General features: G+C 42.5%; 1 protein-coding gene across 1 annotated transcript in view; it reads left to right on the plus strand.

Annotated features, from left to right (window-relative positions):
• The window catches only part of SSUH2 (ssu-2 homolog), a 46,152-nt gene extending 33,853 nt beyond the window's left edge, over positions 1-12,299 (plus strand). Inside the window, exons 10-12 of the mRNA XM_054976226.1 lie at positions 144-249; positions 1,736-1,843; positions 11,133-12,299. Of these exons, the coding sequence (XP_054832201.1) occupies positions 144-249; positions 1,736-1,843; positions 11,133-11,279 (361 nt within the window). The 3' untranslated portion in view covers positions 11,280-12,299. The remainder of the gene's footprint in view (positions 1-143; positions 250-1,735; positions 1,844-11,132) is intronic.
• The last annotated feature ends 6,687 nt before the right edge of the window (positions 12,300-18,986 follow it).

Here is an 18,986-nt window from a genome sequence, read left to right on the forward strand (position 1 = left end):
CTATACACTTCCATGTAGAGGATTTCCAGGTGTCCCTGGGCCCACCTCAAATCTTACAGCCTAAACTACCTTACAAGGTAGCTTCTCATCCATACATTGACAAATAGTCTGTCACAGTAGTCCAAACCTTTCTTTCTTTGCAGGAAGAACAATGTATATGAATTCATTTCTGATGATCAGTTGAACTTTCCAAAAGAATTGCTCAGTACAGCCATAGGAGATAATATATTTAAAGAAGAAAACACTTTGGTAAGCATGATAGATAGCCCTCAAGGCAGGATGCCGTGCACAGAGCACCTCTAATCCCCAGCTATTTCCCTTTAACACACTCAAGATCACTTTGTGAGGGCATCTGGGTCAGAAGCCCCTTCCTTCATTCACCAGCTCCTTTGGGGATGCCCAGCAAGCCTATGTCTCTCCATGAGTCTCTAACTCCTGCCTTAGGTCATTGGGAGAGCTCAGGCCAGCCCATCCTCAGCTCTTCCTTTAAAAGTTAGGCCTGGGGAGAGATGAGGGGGAACAGGCTAGACATCTCTCAATGGCTGGGGAAGTAGGCATGAGAGAAAGGGCTTTTGGTGCAATTTAACCTCCTCCTCTCCTGTAACTGAGGCACATGCTAAGACCATCCCATAAAAGATGCTGGAGGGCACAGCTGCCCCACACTCCAGCCTCTGTGAGTTGGAACCTAACAGAGGGTCAGCTAGAATCACAGAATCACAGAGTTGGAAGGGGCCATACAAACCTTCTAGTCCAACCCCCTGCCCAATGTAGGATGAGCCTAAAGCACCCTGACAAATATTCATCCAGCCTATTCTTGAAAACTGCCAGTTTCCAGAAGCATGCAGCCACAGTTATTCATGCATTACATCGTATGGTTTCCTGTTTCTAAATTCTTAATGGAGCCATGCTCAGAGAGTCCATTACCCTTTCAAAACCCTACACAGACTGGACCTAGAGAGACTACACAGAACAGGTAATAGACAATCTATTGGCTTTTGCAGTAGATCGCGGGCCACAAATACTTCTCAGTACTGCAACAGATTTACACGTAATGTCATATAATATATATTGCTTGATTGGATGTTATCTTGTTAACAGTCCAGTAATTTAATTTTAATTTAATTTTAATTTAATTTAATGTCATGTTTCCATTTTAATGTATGGTTCTCTTGCTATCAGAGGATAATCTGAAAACATGATGGCAATATGTACAAAAATTTCAGACAACAAAAAAGGGATAAAGCCTATGGCTGGCTTTGAGTGGTTGTTAAGGATCCAGTGTTTTTCATGACATTAAAAATTTCAGAGGAAGACTATCACAAGACAGATGCATCTGGACAAGTCATTTCAAATTCACCATATTCAAACAATTTATATTCGTATTGTATAAATTCTATGAAATTGGAACATGCAAACTTTCTTTGGCAGTATGGTACCTCTTGCAGTGCCCTTGCCATTGAACAAGTCATCTACTACTGATAAGAGACAGACAAGCGTGAAATGGAAAACGGAATATTGTCATTATATATGCTGGTTCTGATTTTATCTGGCTGTACGATGCTTAGGTAGGTTAAGGAAAATAGCCCTTGCTTTAACAAACATATCTAAAATGTAAACAATTCTAGGGCAGGGCTTACAAGGGAGGGAGGGCACAGACAGAAAACAGATATTGGTCAGTAGGAATGAATGCGTGAGACTGAGCTTATTTACTTTGCAGCTCCTTGTTTAATTTCAGGTGCATCCTCTTGTTTCCTTTCCTGCTCCTGAGATGGCTCTGGCATCACAAAGAGCTGTCGCAGAGCACAAGGTGGCTTTCACAAGCACATCTCGCATTCTGCAGCAGGTATGTCAAATGGGAATATGTGTGTACAGAGTTATACCAGTTTTACTTCATTAAATACTAGGAATGTAGGAATCAGTTGAAAAAGCAGACATTACAGTGTACTTCCCCAAAAGAGTTACCCTCTTCTAAAATCATTGAGGGTCAAACCAAAGGGTTGGACCAGAAAAAAATGGGGTAAAATTAAACCCAAAGAATTTCTGGGTAAACATTAGGAAGAACTTCCTGATAGAGTGGTCCCTCAGTTGAACAGGCTTCCTCAGGAGGTGGTGGGCTCTCCTTCCTTAGAGGTATTTAGGAAGAGGCTAGATGGTCACCTGACAGTGATGGTGATTCTATGACTCAATATGAATGCAGATCAGGAAAGACAGGGCATGAAGGGATGAGCCAGTCCTAGCCTCTCATGGCCCTTTCCTACAGGGTAAGGCCAATCACCATTTTGCAGTCAGGAAGGAATTTTCCTCCAGGCCAGATTGTCTGGGTATCCTGGAGTTTTTTTCTTTCCCTCTGGGCATAAAGCAGGGGTCACTGGGGGAGGTGAGGGGGGAGAGAGTTGTGAATTTCCTGCATTGTTGGACTTGATGACCCTTGGGACCCTATATTTCTAGGACAATGGGCCTGGAGTAGGGTTACCAGCTTCCAGGTGGTAGCTGGAGATCTCCCAGAATTACAACACATCTCCAGCCGATAGACATCAGTTCCCCTGGAGAAAATGGCTGCTTTGGAAGTTGGACTCCATGGCATTATAACCTATTGAGGTTCCTCCCATCCTCAAACCCCACCCTCTCCAGGCTCCACCCCTGAAATCTCCAGGAATCTTGCAACCTGGAGCTGGCAACCCTAGCATAGAACAATGCACCTAATGAAGTAAAGTTTTTTAAAAAGCTGATTAATCATCTTTTTTAAAAGCTCAATTTAACAATGTAAAGTCATTCAGGATTTTAGTCCACCTTTCTCAATGAGATCCAAGGTGGATTACATACTGCAAGTGAATACTATGTGTATGTGTTTGAGAAACTGACGGACGTGTGTGGTAACTTGGAGTTTAATAAACATAAATGACCACTCTTTGTTATGAGGAAAATATTGTTTATTTCTTTTTAAAGTACCATATCAAAACCATACCAGAACAAAAAACAGAATTCATGCTCAATTAACAACCATGCCAATTAAAATTTACTCTCATTGTGCTACCTCTGATTAATCAATTGCACCTTTGGTATATTAATTTATCAATTAAATGAATTAAAACATACTACTCTAAATTTTATAAAGGCATATAAAACAAAAAAAACTAGAACAACAACCGAATGCAAATCCCTGCTTGGGTATCACTTTTCTATGTGCCTTTGGACAAATCATTACTAAAACACCTTGCATTGCTGTAGTGAGATTAACTTAATCCTACAGCCACATTCAAAACATCCTAACAACATTCTGTTTGTTCATGGTGGACGAGAACATTTCTTGTTCTTGTAGTCAAACATTCTCTTCTCCCCCCCCCCCCCTCCTTGCTTCCCTCACACACACACAGACAGGACAACTGAAGACTTGCAGGCTTCAAATTCCAACTTGCTGTGACGTTTGAACACAGATGCCGGAACAAAATGATTTTGTTTGCTCCCCACAAACTGGGATCCCAATCCAAGTTTTAATCCCAGTTTCAGACCCCACTTTATGGGGAGGAAACAGATTAAAATATTTAATGGACAGTCACAGAAGACAAGAAGTACTAGCTGACTCTTGGCTTTGCTGACTCTTGGCTGGGCTGACAAGACCATTTCTGAGTTATTTATTTATCTGCTTATTTATGCATGGTATTTATAGTCTGCCTTTCTCACTGAGATTCAAGGCAGATTACAAACTGTAGGTCAAAACAAATAATAGCTGAGACATTCAGTGGGCATCCAATAAACACTCAGTAAAGAGGGTAAGGATTGCAGAAATTTAAAAAGAAGCAGAAATCTGAAAACAATGCTGAAAACAAAACACAAGCAAGTTGACTTGCCATAATGCATAACACAAAACTATCTAGTAGGAGCATACTTACAGCAGTAGATAGTGCTGAGTATTTTAGCCAGGGGAGTCAGAACTTTCCCGACCTCATCAGGCAGGCTGTTCCATAAGAGGGGGGCACCCAGGGAATGCATGTGTATGGGCAGCTGTTGATTTTGCTCATGTACAGGGTGGCACCTGCTGAAGGCCCTTTTCAGATAAATGAAGCTACCATGGAGAGGCATAGAAAGAGAGGCAGTCCTGCGGACTGAGGCCATGAAGGGCTTTGTACATGACAGCCCAAACCTTGAACTTAGCTGAATAACTGATGGGAAGACAGTGGAGTAACTGCAGAATGGGAGTAATATGCATCTTTGCCTATTTCTGATAATGATTGGGGTGTGGCATTCTGTACCAACTGGAGTCTTTATGTGGGTAACAGTAGTCTAGGCTCGAGGTTACCGTGTCATGGATCCAGGTGGCCAGATCAGCCATGTCAAGGTAGGGAGTCATCTTACAGGTTAGCCTGTTTTGGAGAAGGCATTTTTTGCAGCTTCATTAACTTCTTTTTCTAGCAGCAGTGCTGGATCGAGTATAACCTCTAGCCTCTTAACCGAGTCAGCAAGGTTCAACTAAATACCATTGAAAGTGGGGGGCACAGTGTCCTCCGATATCTCCAATATCTCCTGTGTTTGGGTTCAGTTTCAAATTGTTCATTTTCAGCCATTTGAATACATCTGTTCGTCGGCAGCTTAAGGCCTCTACTGCACCCCACGATGATTTGTATAGTGAGATATAGAGCTGGGTGTCATCTGTATATTGATGGCATTCAGTTCCATAACGACGAATGATTTCTCCTAAAGGCTTTACACAGAGGTTGAATAACATGGAGATAAGGTTCCTGCCCTAAAGATAGTTGTTCTCTAACAGCAACCCTTTGAGTCCGTTCCATGAGGAATTTAAACCGATCCAAAGCACAGCCCCTCATATCTATTTCTGCCTCCAAACGCCTCAAAAGGATGGCATGATCTACTATATCAAAGGCTGGCATCTGTCTACCTTCTGATGAAGGTCATCCATGAAAGCCACCAGAGCTGTCTCCATCCTATGTTTTGATAAAGAGAAGGAGGCAAGACTTTCTGTTTCATGTGTAGGCAGTTCTAATGTGTGGTCTTATTGTGCACCTTTTAGAATGCCAGCTTTGTGGGCTGTGATATACAGTTGCTCCTTAATGGAAACAAAATATTGAGGTTATTGCGTAATAAATGTTCATGGTCATTCTTTTAAAACAGCAGCATTTATTCAAACTAACTCGGAACCTAGTTTATTGGCATAGGATAGCACAGTACTTCATTTTAGCACCAGGTGGCAGAGTGGCAATGCATTTTCAGGATAGATGGCTCACTTCTGCATCTCTTACAGAAACTTCACTACCATGTATCCATGTTCCTAGAATGTTATTCTGTAGCCACATATTTTGACTAAACAACTCTTGTTTTGAACGTCTTCTCAAATGGCAGATAGACATTAAATTTTTGCTTGTAACCAAGAGCATACATCCAAAAGATGATGTTCATGGCCATGATAATAAATAGCACATTTAAGGTATTCAAAGCTTCGCAAACATAATTTCAGTAACATTATAGCAGATCTTCAATGCAGAGAGGTTAAGCATGGATATGTCAGGCAAGAGGTTAGGCATGGATACCTTTTTCAACATCTGTAACTATATTATAAAGTTTTTTGTCCCAATTGGCTCTGGTTTTAAGGCTTTTACCAGACCAGAGCCAATTGGGACAAAAATGCATACGAATGTACTGGGCAGAATGCCAGGAATGAGGAGGATTCTGCCTTCTTACAGAGGGTTTAGAAGTGGTCATGTTGCAGAGTATCTTTGATGTGATAATCAGTATTGACAATTACACGTACAATGCCAGTTCAGTCATTTTGCTGTAAACCTGCTCCTCCGCCTCGAGGCTGAAGTGCTACTGGACAATGTGCATATATTCTCATCTGTCCAAATGCTGATAAAATTCCAGCAGTGAATGGCTCTGCATTGTGTTCTGCACTCCTGCTGATTACATCATTTCTGGTGCAACGTTCTTGCTTCTGGGCTGCACTGGAAAAGACATCATTGGCCAGGGATTTGGGAGCATTTGTGCCTATTTCCTCTGTGTCCTTGCCAGGTTTCCAGCCTGCCTTCTCCTGCTAATTGTCAGTAGTCCGCAGGCAAAGGCGACAATCACCTGGAGATTGTCTGCCACTGGCGGGAACCTGACAAACCTAAGGTGGCTCCGTAATAGTTCACTACACACAAACTGTGATTCTAAACCTAGGTTTAATCCCAGTAGAGAGACAGACTACAAGTGACGAATGACACATGTTGGACACTTGTCAGCTTCCCTCAAGTTTTGATGGGAAATGTAGGCAGCTTGGCAGAATGTTGGACAAGTGACAGTTGAAAAGTCCATTGGACAGCAGTCGGAGAGCCAAGCTGCAAGACCAGGATTCTTAGTTTGCATGTGGTTCCTTTTTTTCTTCTTTCACATCTCTCTTTACTTTAATGGGAGGTGATAATCTTTTCCCAGGGTTTCTTGGGAAATCAGCCCAGTTAAAAGCATCCAAGACAGTAAGTCCTGACCAGAGCTTTCTAGATCAAAAGATCGTACAGCTCAATTAACTCTGTGAGCTTGGCAAGTTTTGCAACTAATTTGCAAGTTAATTAAGATTCTGTTACAAAGTCTGTCTGAGGTGCTAGATTGCTCAGGCCTCAGATCTTGAAAGTAAAGAGTGTGAGATCTAAGCTATCTGCCTGGGTTTAGCAAAATGTCTTAATTAGCTCCTTGCCAGCACATGCTGGGCAGTGAGTGTTTGAAACTGAGAGTGCATATACTGCAAAATAACATTTCATCCCACTGTTCAGCCTTTAACTATAGAGCATCTTAATGTTATAGCATATATTTAAAGTAGGCTCCAAATGGGATAATAGCAGATATTATCCTGACTTTATTTCCGTTCTTGTTCAAACTGGGAGAAGAGATGGAATCTTCAAAATTAGCAGCCTAGCAGCAAAAGGCTAAAAAGTGTTGCACCCTTCTAAATGCACTGTAGTATTGAGTGCTGTTTAGGTTTGTACTGTCAAACTCTTTAAAAGTCAGTCTAACTGTCATTGCCCTGCTCTGCAGAAAGATAAGGGAAAGGTAACCAGTCTCTTCCTGTCCCCTGGAAGTGACATCATCGCACTTGTAGGAGTGCACCCGTGGCGAGTGTGCCCACTGTGCCTCCTGGGCCTATTCTCCAGGGCCTTTCCCCCCCTGCTGGCCAGATGAGTGGTGGAGGGAGCAGCCCTATTGCTAGCTGTCCTTGGGCCATCATTCTTTCTCTGTGCAACCTACCTTATGGGGCTGTTGTGAAAAAGGAAAGCAAGAACAATGTTCACCATCTTGTGCTCCTTGGACGATACATGGAATAAAAATATACCAAATAAATAAAGAAAATATAAGAGGGAAAGTCATTGAACTAGCTATACACTGGAGAAGAAACCCAGTGAAAGAGGTGCAACTGGCTAGCAGAGATCACAAAACCTATCTACTGTACAACAAGAATTACTCCTTTACTTTTGCAGTTTTTCTTTGTTTTGCAAAAGATAATATTACTTATAGGAAAAACAGATGGAATGAAAGTGAGTTTTCAGGTATGCATTCATTTGGCATTTAATACAAAGGGGCTGTTTGCATCAAAGGAGGCATAAATAAAAAGCAAAGAGCTGGAAAACAGCCTCTGAAACCAAGCCTTTCAAGTTTCGTGCCATTTTTTGTCATACTCTGCCTCTTAAACACATCCCATTTCCTCTGTGTGATCAGGAGGGTAACATAAAAGTTGGAGAAAAACACCTGAATGCATTTTTCCAAATGGGAAATAAAACCAAAGGGAATTCAAGCTGCTGATTCCCCCATCTTTCTTAACATTTCTTCATTTAGTGGGGCTGCTTCATTTGCTATAATTGTTCAGATGCCAGAAATTCTGCTTGCATGGTAAACACATTAAAATTACACACGGTAGGCCCAAGACCATCTCTATCTACCAATTCTGGGTTTAAATAAAATACTTTATGTCCATGTTAAAGTGTTTTTAATACTAAAGCTGTTACAGCTTTCATATATGACCCCAAGATGTGCCCAACTAAAACAAGGTGGTTAATTGTAGAACCATGATGTAACCAGATGTTTCTTATAGGTAAGTAAGAGATTAACAATATACTTGTATACATAATAAAAGCACATCTTAAAAACTATTAAAGCCAACACAAAAACACATCATTCAAACAATCAAAATCAAGTTAAAATACACATACACAAGTCAATAAAATGGCATACATAAAAAAGCAATTAAAAACAGGCATTTATATAATCGTATCTATCATAGTGTATTTTCCATTTCTTTTATTGCTGCTTTTTATTGATTATAAAACCAGCAGCAGTTTCACTGCTAATGTTGCTGGAGTTTTTGATGTGATGTTTTTATCATGCACTATCTTCATGATTTATGCATTACAGAAACCCTTTAAAATAAATTATTGCTATTATTTTATGTTGCCATTTCAACACACAATAGCCCTCTCGGGACTAGATCCAGCTGATTGACAAGACACACCTTGGCATGCCTAGAGATGGAGGGGCACCAACTTGCCTTGTTGCCCTACCTACCCAAGGTGTCTGGGTCTACATGTGGCAAGTGGCAGCCCTGGGGAGACACCCCCATCCCTGTGGTCAGTTGTTGAGGTCCCTGCTCTTTCCTTGCCTTAGCCAGGGGGGCGGGGGGGGGGCGCTGGGATAGACCCAGCCCTCTTCCTTTTTCCCTCTACCTTGCCTCACCTTGCCACCATGCCAGATGGTGAGGGTGATGGGTGCTCCCTCACCTAACCTCTGCCCTAACTTACTGCAGCGTTTGGGGGGGGGGGCAAGGAGGGTGGGCAGCTGCTTCCCCACAGTGCATCTTGTTGCTGTGGGGGAGGGGGGAGGAGGGCAGGTGGTGGCTTCTTACCCTTGTGCAGGAGAGGTTGAGGGGGGAAGAGGGTGAGCTGTTCCTTTCCTTCCTAAACGTTCTTGGGTTGGCCCTGCTTAGAAGGGATATACACTTGGAGAAGAGTGATATGGGAATGAGATGATAGTGGTCTGCCCCTCATCAGATTTACAGGTCGAAGATTCCATTTTGTAAAGCTCGCCTTTATTAAAAGCGCCATCGAATGAAAAGCCAGAGAAGCAAGCAAAGAGAAGGTCACTCCATGCAGTTCTAGCCTTCTATATACAGGCATATAAAGCATTTGGAACTGAACACTACCAGCAGCTACAATGGTGAATCCTTTTTAACATCGCAAGATTTTTCTATCACCTCATTCTTTGGTATATGTAGACTGGAGATAAGTTACTGCATGCTGGGAGCAAGTGATAGTTCCAGTCTCACTCAGAAAGATTCATGATTGATTGGGGATGTCATATCCCAACACTCTAAGCACTGGGTGACTTCACTAGTTATCATATGTTTATGTATTTGGGCTGCTTTTATTCCAATGAATGGGGAACTTATGGAGTGTCTTAGGATTTCCACAAAAGAACAGCAGTGTTCTTTGATAAATGGGAATTCATCTCTCCCAGTTTTGGAATGGAATACATTCCCAACTCTAGGAGTTGACATATTTCAACTTGCAGAAGTGGAGAAAGAGTTTATGGGCAGAGATGCTGGATGAGAACAAAGAGTTTTAGCTGGAATCATCTAGAAGCTTTGGAAGTGGGTCTCTTGGAATCTGATTAACAGTTTTGCTACCTAATTTTAGGAAGCGGTTTGCTTTCAGAAGGCTCCACTTGTATATTTGCAAATGAAATAAAATATTACAATGATACCATAAATCCTCAGTGCCTCTTCATTCAATTGAAAGTCAATCCTGGAGTACTAGCCATGGATTTCTCACTTTTGGAGAAGCAGGGAGCATTTAACGGTATAAACAATGAAGCAAACTAAGCCAGACTATTACTCTATCTAGATCAGTATTGTCCACCAACTGGCAGCAACTCCTCAAGGTACAATCATTATTTTCTACAGGTGGAGATGGTGAGATTGAACCTGGGATGTTTGCCATGCAAAGCTCATACTGTATCACTGAAGAAGCGTCTCTCAGAACAAATGTCTGAATTCTTCAAGCAGTGACCACAGTGATGATCCCCTTGGCAATCACCACCCAATATCCCTTTCCAGTGTGGTGTAGCGGTTAGAGCATTAGACTAAGATCTAGGAGACCCAGGATTGAATCCCCACTTTGACACAGAAGCTTGCTCAGTGACCTTGGGCTGCTGACTGTCTCATAGCTGTATTTAACTCAGGCAGGGAATTGCTGTTGGTGAAGACTGCCACTTTGGTAACTGCGCTCTGTAATTTTATGATTGTATGTTTTTAAGGTTGATTTAAAACTGTATTATATGCTTGACAGGGCTCATTTCGAGGGGGAACGCACCAGAACACAGTTCCGGCAGTTCCCCAAAGAGGTCACATGTCAGATGGCCCCGCCCACCTGACTCTCGGTCATTTTGGGTCCATTTCAGCCTGGATTGGGGCCAAAACAGCCTGGATCGGGCCTGTGACAGGTGGTGGATCACTCTCCCACTCAGCAGCAGCCCGATCCTGACCATTTTGGGCCCCTTTTCAGCCATTTTCAGCCCCCTTTTGCCATTTTGGGCCCAATTTTGGCCCTGAATGGCCAGGTCCAAAACTCCAGGATAGGTGATGTCAGGGGGTGTGGCATATGCAAATCAGTTATGCTAATGACATACTTCCGGTGATGCTAAGGGGTGTGGTATATGCTAATGAGCTGTGCTAATGAGTTCCTCCAGCTTTTTCTACAAAATGACCCCTGATGCTTGATATAACCCACCCTGAGCACATTTGCAGGGAGGGTGGAATATAAATCGAATAAAATATAAACATAAACAAACAAACGTTATATGGAAGAAACCCACAGCGCAACTTTTTCCAGTCTCAGAATGGTTCCAGGGAGAGGGCATTGAAAGGAACCTTATTGCTGAACCCCTTAAACAAACAACCCTCCCTCCACATTAAAAAGGAGAAAACTAAACTAGAATATGCCCTCTGATATATTTTATATTCAAAAGGAGTTTCTTTTCTTTCTGTTTTTCAAATGGAGAATGGTTGGAGATAAATGACATGGGTTTCTTCCGCGGGAAACAATTGCAGCGTGAAGATTCCATCACATCTGGTATTTCATATTTTATGTTCTTTTTCTCAGAGACAGACTATTGAGTTGATTCCTGTCACAGAAGTTCACTATCAATATGCAGGAAAGATGTACTTGTATTATGTCTACGGAATGGAGAACAAGGTATATGCCCTGGACTATCCACAGAGGTACTGTTGTGGTTGTACCATCATCTGATGGTGGAACACTTTGCAAGGAAGAGGATATCCCCTAATGCAAAGCAAGCTGTTTTTTTCCCTAACTAAATTACCTGCATAGGGAACTGTGAGTATAAATGGATGAACTTCTTAGCACCAGTAAGAGCAACTTGTAACACAGTTGCAGTGTTCAGAGCTAAGTGTCAGAAGACACAATAATTATAACCTCCCAAATCTTGTTTATGCTACAGTTTCCACAATTACTGTAATTGTACCTCTTTAGAATTAAGCATCTAACATTCCATGTCTGTAAAGCGGCACCGTAGGAAGAAAACAAGGAAGAGGCAGAAGCAGAAACTAGAGGATTATGCCCTTGGAATAAAATATGCCAGTGAAAAAAGAAAGTACAGCAAAACCACTTGATCTGAATAGTTTATGTTGATTATTATTGGATATGCATTTTTTTTAAAAGGACTTGGTCAAGTAATCAGTCAGCTCTTTGTCAGTGACTTTATATTGTATCAAGAAACATGTGGCATATTGCTGATGTTCCATGTTACAAGTTGGACTTCAACGTATTTTATGTTCATATATTATGTTCTTATAGTAAATAAAATGCATTGCACTGGGATCAGGATATTTTTATATGAAGAACACAACTATATATTTTATTAGCTCTTCTTTTGTTTGATGATATTCCCTTAGATAAGGGGGTGGTCTATGATATTACACAGGGATGCTGCAATTCTGAGACCTTCCTGCTCGCAATTTGAGGATGTATTTACAGAGATCGGGAAAGCAAGGTGCCAGTGCGATAGGGTTTCAGAGTGGATATGAGAGACCTGAGGGGAGGCAGTTCCATGGCTGATAACTGGAAAACCCATCCTCAAGTGCCATTCTCTAAAATTCAACAGTTCCCCCTTGGTAAATCTATGACCAGTTGTGGTCCATTGCTCTGGGAAATCCAAGTGTGATCAGCAAAACCAAATGCTTCTGTGACTCACATGCATTGAGGAATCATTGCTTTCGAGTGCCACATAACAGTCCTACAATACTCCTACCTTTGCACTGTATAAAATGACCTTATCTTACTTACCCATGTTACTTCACGCTCACCTTCTTTGTGATATACATGACAACAATAAATTGGAATATATATTGCCCTGTTTGTTGCTTAGTAAGTTTATTTGTCAGTGTTTCCGACGGGATAAGTGATGGTTTTTGCGTAAGCAGGTCTCTGTATACTAATTCATACAATTAAGAAAGTATTGGGAGAACGGCCTTTAAAGCTCAACCACTAGAGAGCAGTAGTGGCAAAAATATGTTCCATTTTTGTTTGAGAGAGAAAACATTAATAAGACTGTTGGCTTAGCAAAACACTGGCATTTCCCTCGGAAGTCAATTAGCTATACACACAGCATGTTCTGCCATCCTGCCTTATTCATACATATAGGTATGTGCTATGTGTCGTTGTCTGATCCATAATATTTGGAAGCAAATTCCCACATCCGGACGACTGTAATTCAGGTTTAACAGCAGCCAAAGGAGTGTCTTGAAACCAGGACCAGTAAACCTAGAGAAACTTTGGTGCTCCCATTTCTCAAAATGGGGCGTTATTCTTTTAAAAGGACCATTCATATGAAGAACCGGTGTGGTGCTCTCTAGAACAGGCACTGGTTTTAGCATGCTCCCTGCAGTCACATGTCAACTGAGGGGAACTGCTTCTTTTTAAAGCAGGAGAGCTCAAACAAGCTCAGAATGGCCCCATCCTTCCCCTAATGATGAAGATGAAGATGATGATAACAACATTTGATTTATATACCGCCCTTCAGGCTTAACACCCACTCAGAGCGGTTTACAAAGTATGTTGTTATTATCCCCACAACAACAACAATACCTTGTGAGTGGGTGGGGCTGAGAGCTCCTAGAAGCTGTGACTGACCCAAGGTCACCCAGATGGCTTCAAGTGGAGGAGTGGGGAATCAAACCTGGTTCTCCAGATTAGAGTCCTGCTGCTCTTAGCCAATACACCAAACTGCTTTCTCACATGAAAACTGCATGTGAGAGGAGTTATTTTTTGCAGCTCCATGTGAAGAATCTGTGCACAGTTTCTCCACACGGAGCAGTAAAGTCAGCAAAATATCCCCCCCCCATGCTGTTTTTGTGCAGGAAAATGGCTTGTAGGAAGGCAGGAGCACTCCCCTGCTTGGACTGCCAGTCTGAGTTTGTTTGAGTGCTCCCTTGTTTTAAAGAAGCAGTTCCCTTCAGTTGTAAAAACCAGTGCATGCCCGTGCAAAAACATCTCTTCTAAAGAGACCTAAATAGGACCTAGGAGACCCAGATTCAGAACCCCACTCAGCTATGAAGCTCACTGGATGGCCTTGGGCCAGTTACTGTCTCTTATGGTTTGGGGGTAGAGGGCACAAATCTAGGGCGGGGGCGGGCAGAACCATGTGTGCCATTCTGAGATCCTTGGAAGTAGCATGGAATTAAAAGAGGATAGACCGAGCTTCACTAATGCCCAGATGAGCCTCACTATTGCCCAGATGAGTTGGCCTGTAATGGGACCTAATCAACTGACCCGCACACTTCCTAATATGAACCTGACGGCTGCTGCTAGCAATGCCTGCAAGATACCATCTCAGCTGTCCTCTCGTTCCCATTGTCAGGTAGCATGAAATAGAACACACTTTCATTGAGCAATCGCTTGTCAGCCTCAGGCCTGTCTGGCCTCTTACCTTTTATTGTGCCTCTATGCTTGCATTAAAAGTGCCAGCCCATTAGCTCTGTGACAGATACTTACTCAGCACATTGATGCTTGGCTGGAAGAGCCCCCCTCAAGCACAATGGATTAGCTTCTTGGCCTCAGAATTCCATGCAAGGTCCCCATCAGTCTTATCTTCTATATAATTATGTTTTGTCTCATAAAGCCTCATTTTTAATGCTTCCTCTTTTATATGGCGGGGGGAGGAGGCGGTATTCCTATCTTTAAGCAGCAGTTTGACTCACAGAAAACAAGGAGACAACCCTTTCTCTAGCACTTTATGGCAGCAAAAGTTTCACTAACTAAATTCCAAGCAATTATTAAATATACAGAAGAAGAAGCAGTAAAACTGTGGCTAGCCTAGTTAGTTTCTATGCAACAAGTTACTTCTATCGGAACATTTTCTTTTTTTCCATGCCTACTTTTTGGATGTTGGGAACAAGGGAAAGTGCTGCTTTTGCAGTGTGGTGTAGAGTTTAGAGTATCCAGCTAGGATTAGAGAGACTCAAGTTCAAATTCACTCAGCCATGAGATTCCATGGGTAGCCCTGGGCCACAGACACATTTTTCCATATGATGGTGAGCTGAAACAAAAGCATATTTAGAGGGAGCTCAGAATAAAAATTAGACAAGATCACACACATGAACATAACCTGCTGCTTCTGCACTGCTTTGTATAGCTGCCAATACAATACAATAAGTTTTGCTGACTGCGTCTTGGTTGTAAATATTCTGTAAAAAGTACAGAATTGTTTGTTTGTTTAAAAATAGGAAACTGTTATGGTCAGTTGGTTCAAGCAGACATGACAAAGATTATGAATCTCCATATAAAATAAAAATTACAGGCTCATGCGGTCTCAGTTTGTGCCAGGTTGGTATGAAGGGAAAAGAATGCTTTAACCTTCGCTCATTTTGGTGATCAAAACTGACCCACCTGCTCTATATTTTGCACTTTAAAGAGAGAGGAGATGTTAAAAGTATGTCTCAAAAAATAAATAAAATATAAATAATAGATGAAAGGTATATTTTTAAACAGATTGTTTTCCCCAATGCTATTTACATAAGAAGGAAGCCAATTTCAATTAGCAAAACTGAATAGATTTTGAAGAACCCTCTTCTCCCATAGGGTTGCCAACCTCCAGGTGGTGGCTGGAGATCTTCAGGAATTATAACTGATCTCTAGGCCACTGAGATCAGTTCTCCTGACGAAAATGGCTACTCTCTTAACTCTGCCCTGTCCAGGCTCCACCCTCAAGACCTCAAAGATTTTTCCAACCTGGAGCTGGCAACTCTTCGTCACACAGCCCTCAGGCAAACTGAGGCTTCCCAAGCCTGTAATTTGCATTTTTAGATGGATGAACACATTTACTTACTTACTTCTTTGACTTTACATCTATCAAGGTAAATTGCAGTGATCTTCACTATGTCTGCCTGAGCCTGAATATCATAAAAGAACAAGCTGAAGTATAATGTATAGCATATAGAGAAAAGCCTTTAGAAGTTTATCACAATGGAGGAAGTGTAGCAGGCATTCACGTTGTGATCTCTGGTGTGAGAAGAGGGGTGTTTCATATATAGAAAAATGTCCATATATTCATTCTCGAATGTGAAGCCTCCTTAGACAGTAACATATTTGAACCAGCTTTAAAAGGGCAGCACTCCAACTGCACTTCTCAGAGTGGCATAATGGATGCATGATGAGTCATAAAAGTTTCTGATGTGAACACTTGACACACACTGAGAAAAAATGGAGAACTCATTGAGGCATCCTACTCACCATCTCCTTTACAATGGTGGCATGAGGACTGAAACCGTTTTTTTCCCCCTTCGGGATTTATCAGAAGGGTCTGAACCTGCAGTTTCCATCTACAGGGGCCTTATCTTGGCAGGACTTTGCTGAGGAAAATTCCAGGGACATCAGACCCAGATACTGGCCAAACCTAAGTATCTGAAGGTTGTATTTTGTGATCCCTTTTGTCTTGCAGAAGGAGAAGAGCTAACAATGCTCACATGCTGGGGTTATTAACTGGAACTTGGGAAATTCTTAGAGATTTGGGGTTGGAGCCTAGGAAGGGTGGAGTTTGGGTAGGACACTGTATTCAGCAGAGATGTAATGCAATAGAATCCAAGTTCCAAAGCTGCCATTTTGTCCAAGGCAAATATGTAGTCTAGTGATAAATTGTAATTCTGGGAGATATCCAGGTTCTACCTGGAGGTTGGCAAGCCTATCACTTGCCTAAAGAACAAGAGCTCCTTCATATACTGCAAGGATAGTAAATAAATTTTATATTCAGTAGCCAGTTCAATTGTGAAGGGGATACTATAGAGATTCTTCTTCCCACCACCAACCAGGCCTTCAAAGAATCACACATCAAGCCAAAGGCCAACGTCCACCAGGAAAGCCTTCATTATGCTGCTTGGCTGAAACTGCAAAAAAGGAGTGTGGGGAGGAGAGGCCTGCCTTCAGCTTGGCCAGCGTTTTTGTACAGGGAGGCCTAAGCGAAGTCTGGGGAGCAAAAATAATGCAGCGAATGAGCTTCCTCATGGGAAATGTATTTATCTCATCCACTCAAGTTTTACTACTACATTTATCATATTTAATAAAATGCTGTTAAAATGTCATATTTTGTACATGTAATTTAATTATAATATTTCACTGACACTATTTCTGAGGAAGGGAGAAAGCTTTGCCCCTCAAATCCATTAATAACACACTCAATGTGTCTAAGTTTCAAAACCATATATTTCTGTAGCCAGCTGATTTCTTCCCCTTGAGCTTATTCCAATATTAAATCTTTCACCAAACCGCCTTTTAAATCATCAAAGATGTGATTCCATTCAGTAAAGATGATAAATTCATTACCAGGGCCATTCTTGGGTGCCTGATCTTCTGTTCTCAGCACTGAAAGGACACAAATGAAAGACAGGAAGCCAATAATTTCTCTCTGGTTGTTTTGCTTGGGTGGGTAAAGGAGACTCTCCCTCTCACATATCATTTGGGTCACGGGTAGCAAAATATCATTATGAATCTAAGGAAATCCTTTTTAGAGGTGGAGATTTTCAGGAAAAGGGTACATAAGATTTCATTTTTGTTACATGTTTATGCGTGTCTGTCAGCTCTTTCTTCCTGGAATCTAGACAGGGATAATCTTATTTTGATCCTTGACACAGTGCATAGAAGGCATTCTTAGGCTGTCTTGAAATAGATTTCAAACTATACATGTATTAATGAAAACATTTAAGCATAAATTACCCCAAAGCATCTTTGTTATTATAGCATGAAGTCAAAGCACCAGTTTAGAAATTAATCTTCCTGTAGAAATTTCTGGAATAATACATGTCTTTGCAAGTAAACGCAATAACTTGACTAACCAATAAAAGCTGCATATTCTCCAACTGTTCCTATTTACCAGGATGGGGACAATACCTATTTTTTTTGTATCTGTAACTCATCCCTATTTTTGCTTTTACAGACACCTTGTTAAAAATTTGTTGCTACAGTGTAGTTCCATCCCCTGGAACACTAAGGCTTAAGTATCTCAGTGAGTATGGCACATGAAAACTAAAGTAACTTGCAGTGCACAGCCATCTATTGCCAACATTGCTGGGCCTGATGCATAGTGTGAACACAAACAACACAACACAAAGTAGCACGATCATGTTGTTCAACTGTATCTTTAAGTAAAACAACAAACATAGTCTTGGATTTTAAATCAGTAGAGGAAGATTATGGTACAGTAAATGAACACATAATTGGTGAAGACATCATCTCTAATATATAGAAAAGGCTAACTATGTTGTTGACAACTCACTTTTTATCCCTGCAAATGCACAGTATGCGGCGCATGTGCAGTACGCAGAGATAAGAAATGAGCAGGGGCAGAACGGTTCTTCTCCCTGTCACTTCCTTGGAGCTTCCACAGGCCCAGAAAGGCCCAGCACGGCAGCTGACTTGAGGCTTCCAAAGGCCCAGGAAGCTCTGGCCCAGCGATGGGTAGACCCTGCACCACGGAACTGAGCTTTCCTGCCACTGCTGCCCACCACCACCATTGAGAAGGCTGCTGCTGCCTGCGCTGCCAAGGAGCCTGCCCACCTGCCGCTCAGCTGGGCAGGGAGAAAGTGGGGTGAACCTGCTTTCTCCTTTCCCAGCTGATCCACGGGCAATGGGGGACAGCGGTGGAGCCTGCCCGCCGCTCAGCTGGGCAGGGAGAAAGCTGGGTGAACCGGCTTTCTCCTTGCCCAGCTGATGCACAGGCAATGGAGGGCAGGGGGGCGGTCTTGGGAAGGCCCAGCATGGCTCTCTGGAAGCTCAGGAAGGCCTGATGCAATGGTCCAGGAGCGCGATGGGCAGCCGCAGCCGCACCTCAGGCTCTCGAGCTGGCAGGAGCTGGGCAGAGAGCAGGAGGGTGGAAGGGAAGGCCCTGGGGCTGAGGCCTCCCCAATTGGCATCCAGAGCATAGCACATGGGCTTCTCCCCCCTCCCTCCAGACAGCTGCACTCAGCTGCAGAAAGCCAGGTGAAGCCTAACCTCTCCCGACCCTCCTCCATCCCTGTTGGGATCTTGATGGTTCCCAGGAGGAGAGGCTCACCAAGTCTGGGGGAGGGGGGAGAGACCTGGCACAGCTTCCAAAAGAGGCCCTGGAGAGGCCCTTAGGAGTTGGCAGGGCTGTGGCAGCCAGCCAAGGGTGTACTAAAAGGAACAACAGGATTGTCCATTGAAAATAATGGGAGAGGAAATGCCAATTTACTTGTGTGAGCTCCATTGAAAAGCATTACAGCACAAAAAAAGTTGCAAAGAAAAAGTGGAATGGATTTTCCATAAAGGTCTTTGGGCCCAGATAGACTACTCTGGGACTGGTAGTAGTAGAAGTGTTTTTGGACTGGAATGACAGGCCCCACAATGGAATAAGTAGTGTTGCCAACTTCAGCTTCTGAAATTTGTGGAGATTTGGGGAGAAAACCTGGGGAGAGTGGATTTGGGGAA

This window comes from Eublepharis macularius, chromosome 4 (assembly GCF_028583425.1).
Source record: "Eublepharis macularius isolate TG4126 chromosome 4, MPM_Emac_v1.0, whole genome shotgun sequence".
Classification (NCBI taxonomy): domain Eukaryota; kingdom Metazoa; phylum Chordata; class Lepidosauria; order Squamata; family Eublepharidae; genus Eublepharis; species Eublepharis macularius.